The sequence below is a fragment of the Schistocerca serialis genome, chromosome 5, assembly GCF_023864345.2.
Source record: "Schistocerca serialis cubense isolate TAMUIC-IGC-003099 chromosome 5, iqSchSeri2.2, whole genome shotgun sequence".
In the NCBI taxonomy this organism is placed as follows: domain Eukaryota; kingdom Metazoa; phylum Arthropoda; class Insecta; order Orthoptera; family Acrididae; genus Schistocerca; species Schistocerca serialis.
Genome location: NC_064642.1, coordinates 721,492,451 through 721,510,421, shown reverse-complemented (window position 1 = coordinate 721,510,421; position 17,971 = coordinate 721,492,451). Strand labels below are relative to the sequence as shown.

General features: G+C 38.2%; 1 protein-coding gene across 4 annotated transcripts in view; it reads left to right on the top strand.

Moving 5' to 3' along the window:
* LOC126481405 (serine/arginine repetitive matrix protein 2-like) overlaps positions 1-17,971 on the top strand; it is a 349,894-nt gene that overhangs the window by 129,671 nt on the left and 202,252 nt on the right. For all 4 annotated transcript variants that reach the window (XR_007587552.1, XR_007587553.1, XM_050105134.1 and 1 more), the window contains exon 6: positions 8,402-8,529. Coding sequence is in view for 2 of the 4 variants with exons in the window: in XM_050105134.1 (XP_049961091.1) it covers positions 8,402-8,529 (128 nt within the window). In the remaining 2 variants the exon portion in view is untranslated. The remainder of the gene's footprint in view (positions 1-8,401; positions 8,530-17,971) is intronic.

Genomic DNA, 17,971 nt, shown 5'->3' with positions numbered 1-17,971 from the left:
TACAGGCCCCTGTGTATCACTCCTTTGAGGATTGTGAGAATAAGATTAGAATAATTATTCACACACACGAATAATTATTCACACACACACACACACACACACACACACACACACACACACACACACAAAGATGACTGATTTTAGAAGTTATTGACAGTGAAAATTAATAACCACTAGGTGCAGTACTACTAACTCTTTCCCTCTATTTTTCGAGAGGGGAAAGGGCAGGATTCCACACAGAATTTAAATTAAAAGATAAACTTCCATACCTGTTTACAAGGTCATTTGCTAATTTAATTTCAACTGCTTCCTTAATAACACTACCCCAACAGCTGGAGGAATATGCCAGAATCTCCATGTTGTTAAACTCCAAAGGATGATTAGTGCCAAGTATGTTCTTCTATTGGAGATTTTCTCGGCTGACAGAAGGTTTTAAATTCCCTTGCGCAACACTTTCTTGCTGTATTTTTACCTTGAAAATGAAAGGGTGTACTCTTCTCAAAATATTGATTGTTGTCAACGATGCCACCTGGCTACATTCCTGTAAGTTACTCGAAGATTGTATTTCATCTTAACATTTTCAGTAAACATAATGAAAAGTTCCGGGCCTATGAGATATAACTTTCTTAGCCATCAGTAGGAAACAACACTTTATGAATAATAATTTATCAGAGAAACTGAAATACTTCATTCTTAGATGTTTCTGTACAAAGAATGATGCTACATGGATATAAATGAAATGATGCCTGTTTCTATACATACAATATTTACTAAAGATTATGGAGAGGTCACAAAGAAATATCTCAGTTCCATCACTGATGAATTTCATACAGATCTGAGCAGAATTCGTTGTTAGTTAAAAAAAATAAATAAAAAAAATGCTATGGACCAATGTGATTCAAGACGATGAGCATAGGACTTCTTGTCAGATAGATGCAGCCTTCAGCCCCCTGTACACCAAAGCAAACACGTGGGAATGCGCATTTGCAAGCAGTGCGGCAGTTGTTAGCAGTATGCAGGTGGTTCCATTGTCATGGTTAAGTTGATTAATTTGTATTCTGTGCAGCATTATAGAGAACAGAAACGTGCAACTTGGTTTATTTTGTATGGCGAGCACACTGTCGTCAGCGAAATTGTGAAGACACAGAAAAATGTGTTAAAGGATGAAGTGGTTTGGCTGCGACTAGTGATCTGAAGCTGGAACCATTGCTTGCTTTATTCCAAAACTTCACCTACATGTCTATAAATGATTTTTGCATGCTTCTAGCTGCAATTGAACAGAAGATTTCAAGGCAAGGTGCAAGTAATCAATAAACCTTAGCAACTGAAGAGAAGCTAGCACTAATGCTGCGATTCTTAGCAACAGGCGGCAGTCTAGCCTCAAATATCTATTTTGAATATCAACCCCATCTCTTTCCAAACTTCCTGAAGTATGTAGCAGTATATGTAAAACACCTGTGGATTTTATTAACGTATACGTGAAGGACATACTATCAGCAAAACTAAATTATGTAATGTAAAAATAAAAGAAAGACCAGCATAATAGGCTATTTTATAACATGTATTTTACAGTTGTTGGATAAGAGATGCCATTGTTGGAGGAAAAGCAATTTTCATACTCTGTTTCTTCTGTATTTAAATTTTGAAAAGTAGTGGCCAAACCATGAAATTAACACAGATAACTTGAATTTAAGCCATGAGAATGATCAGGTCTTTCGCATATTTTTATTTTACATTAAACTACAGTGCCTGTTTGTATTTTTCTGTTAGGAAATACTGCAACAAATCAAAAGTAAACAAAAAAGAACAAAAATGAAACCAAGAAGACTGTGCACCACATTATCTGTCAGTTATGCAGTATCTGTAGATGTGGTGGGGAAGAGGGATGTATTATGTCTCTAGAAAGGTCTTCTTAAGAAGAGCAGTTGAAATTGTCCATATCTGCCTGGAACAAGATTTCCTGCACTTAATGTTGTAGTATATCCTGAGTGTGGTAGCTGCAGTTTTTAATTTTTGATCAAACATACTCACCAAAGCTGTCACATTCTGATTTTGTTTCCTGTTTCCTGCTCTCTGTGGTGTTGTCACTTATACCTTTGATTATCTTTGGAGCAACAGACAATTCACTGTCTGGTTTATTATACCTTTTTTATCTCGTGTGGTGGCTCACTTACTTCCACTATCTCTTCCCCGTGTATCTCTTTTGATGCAGTTTGAGGCACAAATATGACACTACTTCATACTTCATCTTCCACCACTTCTGGAACTGATGCATCTTCCTTCACTTCCTCACCTGCTTGAATGGGTTCCTTAAAGAAAATATTTTCTTAACTTAACACGCCTCCAGTGACAGTTGACAAAGAAGAAAGAAATCTGATTTCAGGTACCTGGTGTCAAGGAACATCTGCAGATCTTTCTTGCCTCTGAGATCTGTGCCACATTGATAAAAAACCAAAGAAGTAAGAAATGATTTAGCACAATATTTTAAATCAGATAATGGGAGGCTTGAGTGGCGGGATAAATATTGTTAAGCTCAGTAAATACTCTGTTTGTACAGCTGTCATTAAACTAAATAAATGCAAAATACTGTCACTACATGTTTATGACTTGACTAATCTCAAAACATCTACTTTTCCTCACTTTGTATGTATCAAGGAGAAATGACAGTGATAGGAAAACAAACCACTTGGAATTACACTTTTCTGCTGCACCCATTCCCAATGTTGTATGCCCTTTTCGCCTAAAAGAAGATAGTAGGGAGTCCATTTTCTTCTTCACTTCCTCTGTTGGAATTGTTAGCGCTCTGGCAATTTCTTGTCAAGCATAATTTTTTTGGTAGATATTTTATGTTGTCCATCTCTAGGTTCCCACAGGCACCGTTGGGATCTGTGCTCTTGCAACAACTGAAGTATGTTGTCATCGAGCCACTGCCACTCCCATCACCAAAAAAATCACTTTCAGTACACAAAATAATCAGTTTTTGAAAATGTAATATAATTGGATAGATATAAAATGTATTCACCAAGTGGCAGCAGTAGAAAACACACATAAAAGTTAAGGAAATGTGCAAGTTTTCAGAGCCATTGACTGCTATTGGCAGAAGGGTTGAAGGGGAAGGAAGAAGGGTGAAGAAAAAGGACTGGTGACTTTTAGGAAATGGGGAGAGCTCTGGAAAAGTCACCTAGAACCCTGGGTCAAACGAAGCTTGTTGGCTAGATTGAGAAAGAAAGAAAGATCGTTGGGAATTATATCAGTATTTTCTCCTGCTGCCACTTATGGAGTAGAGTTTTTTATCCATCCAATTATATTATACTTTTAGTGAACAACAACATATAGTGTGTGTTTGAAAAATACCATATTGCGGCAAACCGAATGCACTGTGTTTATCATACTGAAACTAGTGCTGAAACGGAGAGGTCACAAACTTCCTTTCATGCTTCGCTCCAAAACTGACTACCAGTAGATCACAAGTGAACACCTGTGAATGCGACCTGCGCACGTTCGAACACCATGCACGTTCTGTTTACACCAGAAAGAATTATCATTCACTGTTCTGCCTTCTCTGGTAAAGGATATCAGAATATACAGTACAGTGCAGTCAGTTTTACATGTATATTTAGATAAGAAAAGCTTCTGTTCCCAACTGATTTCATGCAATTTGACCAAAGCTCAAAATTCGGCTTGCTGAAAATATTCAACTAAAAAAATGTGAAAGCAGAATATGACATCACAGTAGTAGATGAAACTTCCTATATATTCCTATGAGTTGCAATCGGTTGTTTGGGTGTCCCACTGTGAACCAAAATGATAAAAGTGGTTCTAGGTGAAATATTTCTAAGAAAATGATTACTTGTTCCTTTGGTTACACTAGACATGTCACAACCATTGCTTAAGAGGATCAAAGAACCATTAATGCTCAATGGTATGCAGTAACATGTGTGCCACATATCAGGAGGCAGAACAGTTGAAAAGTCATGTCATTCTTGGTTGTGACTCTGCCGGCATTCATACAAAACATGAAACAGTTGATTATTCGATGCTGAAAAACATTGAACTCATAATGACATTGTAAGATTCACCTAGTTTATCTTCTAATGACCTCTGTTATGTCAAAGAAAACATGTATAGACAATGATTTTCATCCCTTCAAGAAGCTGTTGAATCCTACCAAAAGTATGCTTTTTAGGTATCCCCATCAGTGTGGAAAAATAATTCCAGGATTTTTTCAGACACATGCAAAAATGCACAAGTTTAAAAGTCATGTATTTTAAGAAAAAATAAAATGATTTCTACCAAAAACATTTCTTCCGTTGTTTTTGGAACAACTTACGGTCCCTTTATGCTCCCCATCTACAATTCAGCTCTCCCACTACGTGCTGAATGGTGATCTTTCCTTATTTACATAGTTTTTATTCCACCGAGATGCTCCAGTGTCACATTATGTACTGGTTTTGTGTGAGAGGATTTGCTTTGCACTTAGGTAAGGCACATATGATTTTGTCTTATAATGTGTTGTCAATAAATATAGTACACCAGCAGGAAACAGAACCCTGCATATGAAGTAGTATGTTACAAGAAACAGTAAATAACTTCCTGATATTGTAACATTTAACTCACTTGGAATCTGGTAAAAGTATCCCCCTCTACCTTCTTACATTTTTCATATTTTATGTTCGATACATGTACATAAGTATGCATCAAAATACTAATCAGAGGTTTATCTGTTATGCAATCCAGCTATTTGGAATGTAGCTTGTAGTTTTCAACAAAAAAATGTGATAAATAGTGAGTGAACTTAGACTTCAATCTAGGCTGAAGACCAGTGTCTGTCAACAACATTTTTTTTGTATTTACTTTTGTTGGCTTCACCAACTCACAACAAATTATTGCTTCCCAGTGTAACGTAGAACTCGAGCTGATTTACAGATCAAACTCATCAGAATCAAAATTTTGAGCTGTGGGTATGTTTTGTGCAGGCAGTATGAATGTAAATCCTTTATTTACATTATGGGAGAGCCGGAACAATGATAAAGGGATCTGGTTATGATATCTAACTAAATGTAAAACCAATAACTACACGTGTTTCAGTGTCAGTGTAACACATACTAATCAGTGTATGTATAATTAGAACATTATATTACTCTGTGAACAAGATCATTATTTATTCATTGTTCAGACAAATAATCAAAACCACACAGCATAAATCTTTCAACTAGCCAAGAACTGATTGTAATCCTCTTTGATACCATATAACCATTGGAAAATACTTATAGAGGAAAACTAACCTATGAAATACATCTTCTGAGTAGAACTATATACCAAAAAATCGTAAAATTGTGTACATGAAACTGTAATGAAGTAATATTTTCTATATTTTGAAGTAGCTGTGAGAGCAAGTGACTGTTTAATGATTACTGGCACATGCAATCCAAAAACATTATTTAACTGGATAGATAAAAAATCTACTCACCAAGTGGCAAGAGAACACACACATAAAAGACTGTTGTGATTGGCATGCTTTCAGAGCCAGTGGCTCCTTCTTCAGGCAGAAGGGTTGAAGGGGAAGGAAGAAGGGTGAAGGAAAAGGACTGGAGACATCTAGGAAAAGGGATAGATTTTGGGAATGTCACCCAGACTGCATCGGATGAGATTTGAAAACTGGAGTGCTTAAAGGTGGAAGACAAGGTAATATGCAGGACAGATATTACTACTAAAATACCATGCACGAGTTAATAAGAGTGAGAAGCTAAGTGCATTGTACGTAACAGAGGTGGGAGGGATGGTGAAAGGGATGGTGAAAAATAGACGGAAAAGATGATGAAAGATGTAGGAAATTAAAACGGAGTGAAGCAAAGAGTAGTTGCAGTGAAGCAAAGAGTAGTTGCAGTGAAGCAAAGAGTAGTTGCAGTGAAGCAAAGAGTAGTTGCAGTGAAACAAAGAGTAGTTGCAGTGAAGCAAAGAGTAGTTGCAGTGAAGCAAAGAGTAGTTGCAGTGAAGAAAATCTGAGACGGAAGAAATTAACATAAATTAAGGCCAGTTGGGTGGTGAGAACCAAGGACATGTTGTAGTGCTAATTCCCACCTGCTGAGTTCTGAGAAACAGTCATCTCGGGGAAGAATCCAGATGGCGCGTCTGGTGAAACAGGTGCCGAGGTCAGAAATGTCATGTTGTAGAGCATGCTCTGCAACAGGATATTGTGAGTTGCCTATACCCATTCCTCCTAATTGATAATTTGCTGGTAATCATGCTGATGTAGGAGGCTGAACAGTGTTAATAACTGGTATATTACGTGTCGTTTCGCAGGTGGCTCTCCATTTCAAAGTGTATGTTTTGCCAGTTACAGTGTTATCACAGGTGGTGGTTGGAGGGCACATAGGGCAAGTCTTGCAGCGGTGTCGGTCACAGGGGGTAGGAGCCATATAGAGTAGGGAGATAGGTGCAGAGGGTGATGGAAAGCTGTTCTAACTAACTCTCAGACAGACTGGATCTCATTTTATATTCAGCATCCAAACAAATATGTTTGTTTCAGATGCCAAGGCTGCATGGAAGGGAACATTAGACATGGAAGGGATGGCAGCTGTCAAAATTGTTTGTTGGTAGGTTTAATGTGGATAGAAGTGTGCAGCTGGCCTTTGGTAAGGACAAGATCAATGTCAAGGAAGGTGGCATTGGATTCAGAGTAGGACCATGTGAAACTTAATTGGGAGAAGGTATTCAGAGATTCCAGGAATTTTAGCAGGTCAGCCTCACCATGAGTCAATATGGCAAAGATGTCATCAATGTATCCAAACCAAACCAGGGCCTGAAGACTTATGGATCCCAGGAAAACCCCTTCCAAGCAACCCATGAAAAGGTTGGCATAGGAAGGAGCCATCCTGGTTCTCATGGCCATGCCCATGATTTGTTTGTATGTCTGCCCCCTCAAAACTGAAGCAGTTGTTAGTAAGTATAAAGCTGCTTAAGGTGAGTAGGAAGGATGTCATAGGTTTGGAATCAGATGATTGCTGACTGAGGAAATGTCCAGCAGCAGACAGACCATTTACATGGGGGGGGGGGGGATGTTGGTATAGAGGGAGGTGGCATCAATGGTGACAAGCAAGTTGTGTGTTGGGAGTTGGACAGGCATGGATTTAAGACACTCTAGGAAATGGTTGGTGTCTTTGATGTAGGAGGGGAGTTTTTGTATTATGGGTTTCAGGTTTTGATCAACTAAGGCAGATATACGTTCAGTGGGTGCTTTGAAGGCAGCAACTATAGGAAGGTGGTGGTGTGTGGTTTGGGCGGGGTAAGAAGTTCTATGGATTGAGGTGTTAGTCATTGTGAGGGGTCTGATGTTTTGAGGAGGGATGGCAGGTCAGTTTGAATCACAGGGATGGGATCTTGATGGTAGATGCTGTATGTAGAGGTGTCAGACAGCTGGTGTAGACCTTCAGTAACGTACTCCTTTCGGTCAAGTACTAGAGTGGTAGATCCTTTGTCTGCTGGGAGGATAATGATGGAGTCATCAGCTTTTAGGGAACGTAGGGCCTGGAGTTCTGCAGAGGACAGGTTAGGTCATGTTATAGGGACCTGAGGAAGGGTTGTGAGACAATGCTGGATGTGAGGAATTCTTGGAAGGCTTGTAAGGGATGATGTTGAGGTAATGGTGGTGGGTCAAGTTGGGCTCATGGTCTGAGCTGTTAAAGATGGGTCAATGCCAGGTTTGCTGCTGGAAAGGTTTTAGGGTTGGGTTGCGAAGTGAAATTTCTGATGGATATTACATGTGAAGGAAAGGAGGCCCTTCACCAAAGTAGCATGATCAAAAGCAGGTTTAGGGTTGAAAGTGTGGCCCTTAGGTAATACAGATAATTCAGGCGGGAGGAGTGCTTTAGATGAGGGGTTTTCCGTCTGTTTTTCACTGCCCCCTACCACCTGTACTACATACAATGCACTTAGCTTCTCACTCTTATTAACTCGTGTACAATGTTTTAGTAGTAATCTTTGTCTTTCATATTACCATGTCTTCCACCTTTAAGTTCTCAGGTTTTCAAATCTCGTCTGATGCAGTCCCCAACAATCAGTCTTTCCTTCTCATCCTGTATGGTAAGTCTCCCTGACCCGCAGTTCTGGGTGACTTTCCCAAAATCTACCCCTCTTCCTAGACGTCTCCAGTCCTTTTCCTTCTCCCTTCCCTTTCAACCCTTCTGTCTGAAGAAGGAGCCACCCAATCACAACAGTCTTTTATGTTTATGTTCTGCCGCTTCTTGGTGAGTAGATTTTTTTGTGTATCCAGTTAAATAATTTTATCAATAATTGATTGCAATCCAAAAACAGCACAATAAATTTATTCACATTCTCTTCCATTTTCTAATTCTGCTTATTAGTATGTAAAATGTTTGCTGAGGAATTTGTTTGTGTGTAGAGAATGAATGGGTCCCTGTGTCACCGAAGGCTGCAGATGTTGCTGGTCCCAACATCCCCGACGAGAAGTCGCACAGTGGTCAGACAGCTAAGGGTGAAGTGTCTCCCAGCCAGAACTGTCCATCTGAGGTACACATTCTGATGCTATATTTCACTTGTTTCTTACTATAATAATTTTGATGAGTATTAGTATTTCTGCACCCGGGACATTTTTAGTTGTAATGTTTTTGTATATTGGCCTAATCCTGCTGTTCTGTTCACTATTACTCTACAACTACCGTATTTACTTGAATCTAAGCCGCACTCGAATCTAAGCCGCACCTGAAAAACGAGACTCGAAATCAAGGAAAAAAATTTTTCCCGAATCTAAGCCGCATCTCAAATTTGAGACTCGAAATTCAAGGGGGGAGAAAAGTTTTAGGCCGCACCACCAAATCGAAACAAAGTTGGTCCATTGTAATATGAGACACAATTTAGGTCGAATGAATGACGACACAGCTACAGTAGTTTGGTTCGAGTCGTAAGCTTAGCAGTGAAGCTTCACCAGGTAGCCATTGCTATGCGTCAGTCGCTCCGTCCGCATTTATACGGGTACCCTTCCTTTTTCACGTGCTTCGTCTGGTTTGAATTGATTGCTTATTTTTCGTTGATCTGATAAGTGTCGTTCTCTTTGTTATAGGTGTTTACGTCACTCTAAGCTGAAAATGCATTACTGTACTGTGTCCTGCATTGTTTGTCGCATTCTAATAATGTGTGTTTACGACCTGGCGCCGCTTGCGGCATGGCTTGCTTTTGTACACGCTACTGCCGCTTACAATTAAAAAACAAAAGAGAGGAATCGTCTCATTAGCGAAACAATGGCAAGAGGCTGCTATTTGTTGTTACATACACTGCTGCTTTCTTCGAAAATCATCAACAAGAACCAAATAATAGACTGCGTATGAGAAGATGTTCTGAACGAGAGTTTAGCGAAAATTTTTCTCCGTTTGAAAATCTTTGCAGATGCCTCTTTAGTACATTACATTCTGCACAGAAATTAGAGTCCTCTTAGATTTAAAAATCTAGTCAATTGCCTTGCTTCATTTCTGATTGTACTACTATTAGGCATAAGAATAGTATGAATATAAACATGACATGATATGATATGATATATATATTCTTCCGCGTTTGCTGTTGTCTCACTCTAGTTTCGTAGTTTATTAGGCAGACAGGATTTAAATGAGATAGCAGCAAACACGAAACAATACATGGCAAAATGTTTATATTCGTATTATTCTTATGGTGAAGAGAACACTGCATGTGATTCACAATACATAAAAGTTCCTATTAGCAACCATCTCTTCTCACAGGTAGGAAAAAATTCAGAACGTAGAGTTGACCATATTGATAAACATCCCAAACAGTCTTGCCAGTCGGATTTTCATAGTACATTGAAACGCTGCTACATTCGAAATGAACAATACGGAATTTGTATTTACTTCGTTGGATAATGTATGAAAATGTAGTGATCGAAACTCAGGGCGGAGAAAAAAGCTCATCTTCCACATTTTTTTTTTTTTTAATTTATTTACTGACACAGAGGTTTTGGCGCCAGTATTTATCTTTGTGCCTGCAAAGCACGCCTGTGTAGCGCTACATATATTCGACGGCAGAACTTTGTTGTGGCGGCACCTACCAACATTTTTCAGAACTTCCGCCTACTTTGCACTCGATTCTAAGCCGCAGGCGGTTTTTTTGATTACAAAATCAGGAAAAAAAAGTGCGGCTTAGATTCGAGTAAATACGGTATACTGTTCAGGTCAGTATGACCCAACTTTAAAATACTTGAAAAAACTTCTATGAACACTCATTTTTGTACACTTGTTGACATTGTTATGTAGCAGTATGTTGTTGAAAATAATAATGATAATAATAATAATAATAATAATAATAATAATAATAATAATAGATAGAACAATATTCAAGAAATTTCTTTTTTTAATGTTCATGTAGGGTAAATTCGAAACAGTGTACAGTTTTGAATAAGGTGTCCTTCTTTTGATACTTCTTATCACTTTATTGACTGTGATGTGTACAAAGTCATAAGTATGGAACAACAGTTCTCAAAACAGGTAATTATTTTTGAACATATTAACATTTGTTTTTTAACTTTTATTCTTACCCATTGCTATTTGGACAGAAATAGGTGACTTGCGTTTTGCAAGCATGTAAAATGTTTATTACATTTTCTGCAGAATATGTTTGTTTAATCGTCACTACTGTCTGGACATAACTTAGTGTCTGCTTGATGAGTAAGTTTTCTTATTATTACTGATTATGGCATGCCTGCCACACGTTCTGGATTTTAGAAGCTTGCCTTGCTATTCTCAGAGAATCTTCTGTTTTTGGGAAATGGTTAATGCAACCTGTTCTGCTACCAGTGACTTTGCAAGTTCATCCAAGAGTATACTGCCCCTCAATATTTTTCATCCTATTATTTCATTTTGAAGCACTGTACAAAGTATTACTTCAAATGAACTTTTTATGTCACACATTCTGCTGGTTGCATACCTGGTAACTTCTGGGGCACTCTTGGCAGTCAAAGTCGATAAGGAGCCATGTTGTGCTGGTGGGTGTAACTGCTGTTCTATAATTTTTTTTTAAAAAAAGGTTTTTATCAGAACACTTTCTTTCATATACGTTACTGACATGATCTTCAAACTCGGAAAAGTGTTCCTTCATCTATTTAGGAATTTACTAATTATTCCAGCGCAACATCAGTCAGTGATCTAATTGTCGCGATGTCCCCTTAAAGATTGAAATAATCGAGAAGTTCCAAGTGATTCTTGGAAAAAGCAAGAAAGCGAGAAACAAACTCATTGTTGTAAATGCAGAGGCTTTGTTTCTTGTTCACAGTACGTTTAAACAACAAAAATCATTATTACTGTAAAATGTAACAGAAAACTAAAAAAAATTGACATTAGAGTAATAATATTTGTGTCAGGTCCTTATTACCTTAACTTTACATATGTCCATATTAATGTACACTTAAAATGCATTTTCAGACAAATTCACAAAATTTTGTAAAATTGTCTTAGTATTTAAATAATCAGAAACAAAATTTGTAATAATCTTGGTTCATATAAATCCAAACAGATCAGCAGGATTAAATTTAGAAAGTAGACCAACATGCATAAAATAACATTCAAATGCTTTCTGTTTTCCGGCTTAGAAATTTGTTGCAGACAGTGTTTAAAGTTATTGTATCGAGTGTAATAACTGCAAGTAATAGTAATAAGTTTGTACACTGAGCAAGCTAAAAGAGAGAGAGAGAGAGAGAGAGAGAGAGAGAGAGAGAGAGAGAGAGAGAGAGAGATTGATTTTGAAAAGGAATTAAATTTGAGGGAATAGAAATAAAAAGATGACATTTGCTGTTGTAGATGACAAAGGACTTGAAAGAGCAATTGAACGGAACAGATAGTGTCTTCAAAAGATGTTATAAGACTAACATCAGTACAATTAAAAGGAGATTAGTGGAATATAATCGTATCAAATCAGATGATGCTGAGGAAATTAGATTAGAAAATGACACACTCAAAAGGAGCAGATGATTTTTGCTATTTGCGCAGCAAAATAACTAATGGTGGCAGAAGTAGAGCAGAGACTAAAGGCAGAATGACAATAGCAAGAAGAGTGTTTCTGAAAAACTAGAAATTTGTTTATGTCAAATATAAGTCTTTTCTGAAGGTATTTTCCTAGAGTGTAGCCTTGAACAGAGATGACACAACAGTCCTGTCAAGAAGGAAACAAGATTTTCAAATGTGGTGCTACAGAAGAGTCATGAAGATTAGGTAGGTAGATTGAATAACTGATGTGAAAGTACTGAACTGAATTGGGCTGTAAAGGAATTTATGGCCCAATCTGATTAAAAGACTAAATGAAGGAATTGGTTGATAGGACACATCCTGAGAGGCATGAAGAAGTCATTAATTTGGTGATGGGGTAGAGAGAGAGAGAGGGAGGGTTGGGGTGGGGGAGGGAGAGAGAGAGAGAAAGGGGGGGGGGGGGGGTCAGAAACTGTAGAGGGAAAGCAGGTTCAAATGTGTCTAGGTTGCAATAATTATGCAGAGATGAATAGGCTGACACAAGGCAATCTAGCATGGAGAGTTGCATCTAGCCACTCTACAAACTGAAGACCACCATGATACATCATATTTGAAGCATACATCACAAAATACAAATACACTGATAGGAAAAAAAATATCCCAACATCAAAAAATAATAAATGTAGAGTAATGAAACTTCAGGAATACATTTGTCTAGGAAACATATTTAAGTGATTAACACTGCAAGATAAGCCATTGTAAATTTGAAATGCTGGTACATTAATAAGTGGTGTAACCACCAGAATGTTGAATATAAGCATGCAGATGTTCATGCATTGTTTGCACAGGTGCCAGATGTCAGTTTGTGGAGTGGAGTTCCATGCCTATTGCACTTGTTCAGACAGTACAGGGATGGTTAACGCTGCTGTGGATGACGCTAGAGTTGTCATCCATTGATGTCCCCCGTGTGCTCAACTAAGAGAGAGTCCTGGTGATCGAGCAGGCCAAGGCAAGACATCAGCACTGTTGGCAGCACAACAGGTCGAACCACTATATTGATGTACAAACATGCAGTCAGGGTACATGGGACAACCATAAGAGTGCTCCTGCAGTCATATGAAATCACATCTCGGACCATGACTCCAGTTGTAGGTCCAGTGTGTCAACCACAGAGACAGGTTGGTTGCAGCCCTTAAGCTGGTCTCCTCCTGACCATCACATGGCCATCACTGGCATCGAGGCAGGACCAGCTTTCATCACAAAACACAACAGACCTCCACCTTGCCCTTCAATGATTTCTCGCTTGACACCAGTGAAGTTGTAAATGGCGGTGGTTTGGGTTCAGTGGAATGCATGCTACAGGGTATCTGGCTTGGAGCTTTCCTTGAAGTAACTGATTTGGAACAGTTTGTTGTGTTACTGTCATGCCAATTGCTGCTCAGATTACTGCTGCAGATGCAGTATGATGCACCAGAGGCATCTGTCCATAGCCCAGTTTTCTTGTGACCATACATTCTCGTGACCACTGCAACCAGCAGTCATGTACAGTGACTACGTTTCTGCCAAGTCTTTCTGCAGTATTGCAGAATAAACATCCAACTTATTGTAGCCCTATTACATGACCTCGTTCAAACTCAGTGAGCTGCTGATAATGCCATCTTTGTTATGGTTTTATGTTGACTAACTCCAATTCACCACAATGAATCTCAAAAGTAAATAATGCTCATGACCGTTACAGTGTCTATTTAAAGTAAACGTGATTTGCATCCTCATAGTGGTGTTACTATCACCACTCTTAAGCGACTGGTGCGAAATTTGAAGAAATATCATCTTCCAGATGTAGAAACACTCCTGCCAACTTTCGTTTATGTCACACAACTCCTCCTAGGTGTTGCGATTTTTTTTTTGTCCGTAAGTGTATATGGACAAGAGTGCTGCTTGTCACATGTAGATGACTCGTGTACGTATGTATTACAAGTATGTGGTAGTTGCAGGTATTAATAATAATTTCAAAGAACATGTAAGACATTAGTATTTTTTTCCAGAATTTCACAAAGACTTTACGAAAGGAAATTTTCAATGACTCATTATTAAAGTAATAAAAGCTAATGTTACAAGACCAAGTGAGATGGCACTAATATATAAGACACTAGACTTGTTTTTAGGTGGATGGTGGCTCAGATCCCTGTCTGGCAGTGCAGATTTAGGTTTTCTACGATTTCCTAAAATTGCTTAAGGCAAATGATAGCTTGTTTCCTTTGATAAAAATATTCCTTATCCTTCCTCAATCAGACCTTGTACTCCGTATCTATTGACCTTATCAACAATTGGTTCTTAAATGCTAACCTGCCTTCCCTGATATTGTAAGTAACTTTACAAAAAGTCTTTGTTTCTTCAGCCTGTGAGAAAAAATTTGGAATTAACTAATGTGAAATGAAGAAATACTTGGAACTTCTCATGATTAAGAGACGCATACAATTTGTATTTTGTCATGAAAACTTAACTATCTTTCAAAATAAAATACTTTAAGAATAGTGTAATATTATTTTTTAAACATAACAAAAAATGTTCTCACCTATGAATTTGTGTTCATCGGGGCCTCATAGAAACTTGCAGTGAGAATATTGTTAAGAAAATCATAAATTAATTTTGATAACATGTGACACCTAGGAGTGTGATTATTTGTGAGAGATTGTGTCGGACAGGCTGCATGGACTCACAGAACACAGTGCTCAAAAATATTGTGTATGCATCTCTTACAAACTTTTCATCATTGTTCCCATCACTCTGCATAATGGAATGTGTGTGATAGGACAACTGCAGTATTTCAGAACTACAGAATAACAAAATATATTTGTGAAGGATGAGCTTAGCCACTAGGGTATGACATATGGAATGCATTTATTTATATGTATATGTCACCAGAGCAGTGATTTTTATATGATACCTGTATAAAATCAATCCTCCTTGTTGGTTGCATGGACATTATTTACTTATATTTACTGGGGTTTTAAAGGTGTTTATGAATTATGACATTATTTTACTTTCTCATATTAATGGTTTAACTTTGCAACTGTTACATTATCAATCTATTTTTGTACCTGAGGTATAGTCTGTGACTACATTCTCTGAGGTATAGTCTGTGACTACATTCTATTACACGATTTTTCGCAGGCTTTTTTCCACAGCATCTGTTGTAATCAGTTATTATTGGATTTTCCATTTTAAGCTGACATCTACATAAATACTGTGTAAGCCATTTCATAGTGTTCAACGTAGGGTACAGTTTTCCACTACTAGTCATTTCCTTTTCTATTCCACTTGCAAGTGGAGCGAGGGAACATTGACTGTCTATATGCCTCCATACTAGCCCTAATCTCTCTTATCTTGTCATCGTGGTCCTTATGTAAAATCTGCATTGGCAGCAGTAGAATCATTCTGCAGTCAGCTGCAAATGCATGTTGCCTAATCTTTCTCAACAGCATTTTGTGAAAAGAAAGTTGTCTTCCCTCCATGGATTCCCATTTGAGGTCACAAAGCGCCTTCGTAACTATCACATGTTGATCGAATCCACCACTAACAAATCTAGCAGCATGCTTCTGAGTTGCTTCAATGCCTTCCTTTAATCAGACCTGGTAGAGATCCCACAAACTTGAGCAGTACTGAAGAATGGGTTGCCAAAGATTTCCATGCGTGGTCTCCTTTATAAAGGTACACTTTCCTAGAACTATCTTAATTGAACCAAAATTCGACCATCCACCTTCCCTACAACCATTCTTACATGCTCATTCCATTTTGTACTGTTTTGTAACATTATGCCTAGATATTTAGTTGATGTGACCGCACTAATACTGTATTCTAACATTACAGGATTGGTTTTTCTTTCTCATCTGCATCAACTTCAATTTTTTTTACATTTAGAGCAAGCTGCCACTAATTACACCTAATAATCTGTCTGTCATTCTCTCTCAGGTTCTTGCAATTAATATCACTTTTATTTATAAAGCAAATTCTGTGGTCATTCTGTAAACATGGATACATAATAACCTCTTCATTTTCATATTTTTAGATTAAAAAACAATATTTCCTTATAAAAGTTGCATACATTCTATGTACATATGGTGATGCCCACTGCTTTTTGTGTGATTATTAACGGAGGTTGAGGTCAAAACAAACATGGTTGCAGCATTCACTTTTTCAGTTTCTGAATACACAACAAACACCTAAAATGCCACAAATTACATACAGTCAAATGATACTTATCGCTTCTGTGTGTTAGACTATCAATCCTAACTGACAGTGTGTCATATACAGAAGAAATAAAACTGCTCGTAAAAAGCCTGAAGCACAAGAGAAGAGGTAAGTTAATAATGAGTTTCGGCTTGTCATTATTCAGTCATCATCCATCACCTACAGTGAAACCTTGTGGGACCAGAAATAATTTAGAGGGATGTTCAGCAAACTGACAGATGGGGTAGATTGCCATCTGGCAGACCCTGCTGTGCCGGCAACTTAGTGCCCACCCCCCACAACTACGACAGAGATGTCAGTGGACGAGCCTGAAGATATGGAAATGTGTGGCACTACGCCACACCTCTGGTTGCACCCAGCACCAATGCGCCAGAGGTCACACCGAAACTTCATCTGGCAAAGGAGTCAACTGCCATTATCATGAAGGAGTTAGAAGACACTCAGCAACAAGATCAACATGAACAGCTGACCTCTCCGGCATACACTGAAAACACAACACAATTTATTCTCTACGTGGAAGACGTAAGTCAGAACATGTAGTCTTATACATCAATAACAAAAACAGTAAATAGCATAGAAGAAAAACAATAAACAGCACGAATACGTCGGTCAAGCTGCTTGAAATTATTTCCAGCTCAATAATGAATTCTATGTACAAAGTGAACAATCATCAGTGGAATTCCAAGTGTTCAAAACCATAGCAAACATTTGTAAAAACCATATAGAACAGCTTATATTTAATAAAATTGTACCAGATAGGAATGACTCCCTGGATTGGATTAAATGTATGGAAGATATCTTGTGCCTGATAAATCAATTTCAAAATACCCAATCTCGCACAAAGTACTTAGATGAATGCCCCAGAGCCCAAGCATGGTCTCATTACACATAGACAATTACCAAAAAGAAATGAATACCATGGTACAAATAGCCACAAACAATGGATACAAAGAAAACTTAGTGACAAACCTGGACAATAAAACTAAGAAACAGAAAGAGCAAATTTCCTGCTATAAGAACAGATTCCAGCACAAACAAACCTATGAGAGACAAGAACGAGAACAACACATAGTTAGAAAGAAAAAGATAGCAAAAGACAGTATACAACGACACACAACCATACACTGAGGTGACAAAAGTCATGGGATACCTCCTAATATTGTCTCTTACCTACTTTTCCATGCCATAAGAAGCTCAATGTGGCATGGATTCAACAAGTCTTGGAAATCCCCAACAGAAATATTGAGCCATGCTGCCTCTATAGCTGTCCATAATTGTAAAAGTGTTGCTGGTGCAGGAGTTTGTCCATGAGCTGACCTCTTGATTATGTCCCATATGTATTTGATGGGATTCAGGTTAGCCGATCTGGGTGGGCAAATCATTTACTCAAATTGTCCACAATCACAATCAAAACCAATCGTGAATGCACACTGGACTCGCAGTTGGGAGGACGACGGTTCAAACCCACGTCCGGCCATCCAAATTTAGATTTTCGATGATTGCCCTAAATCGCTTAAGGCAAATGCTGGGATGGTTCCTTTGAAAGGGCATGGGTGATTTCCTTCCTCATCCTTCCCTAATCCGAGCTGGTGTTCCATCTCTAATGATCTCGTTGTCAATGGGACGTTAAACGCTAATCTCCTCCTCCAATCGTGAATGTTTGTGGTTCTGTACATGGCAGTTTCTCATCCATAAAAATTCCATTATATTTTGGGAACATGAAGTCCATGAATGGC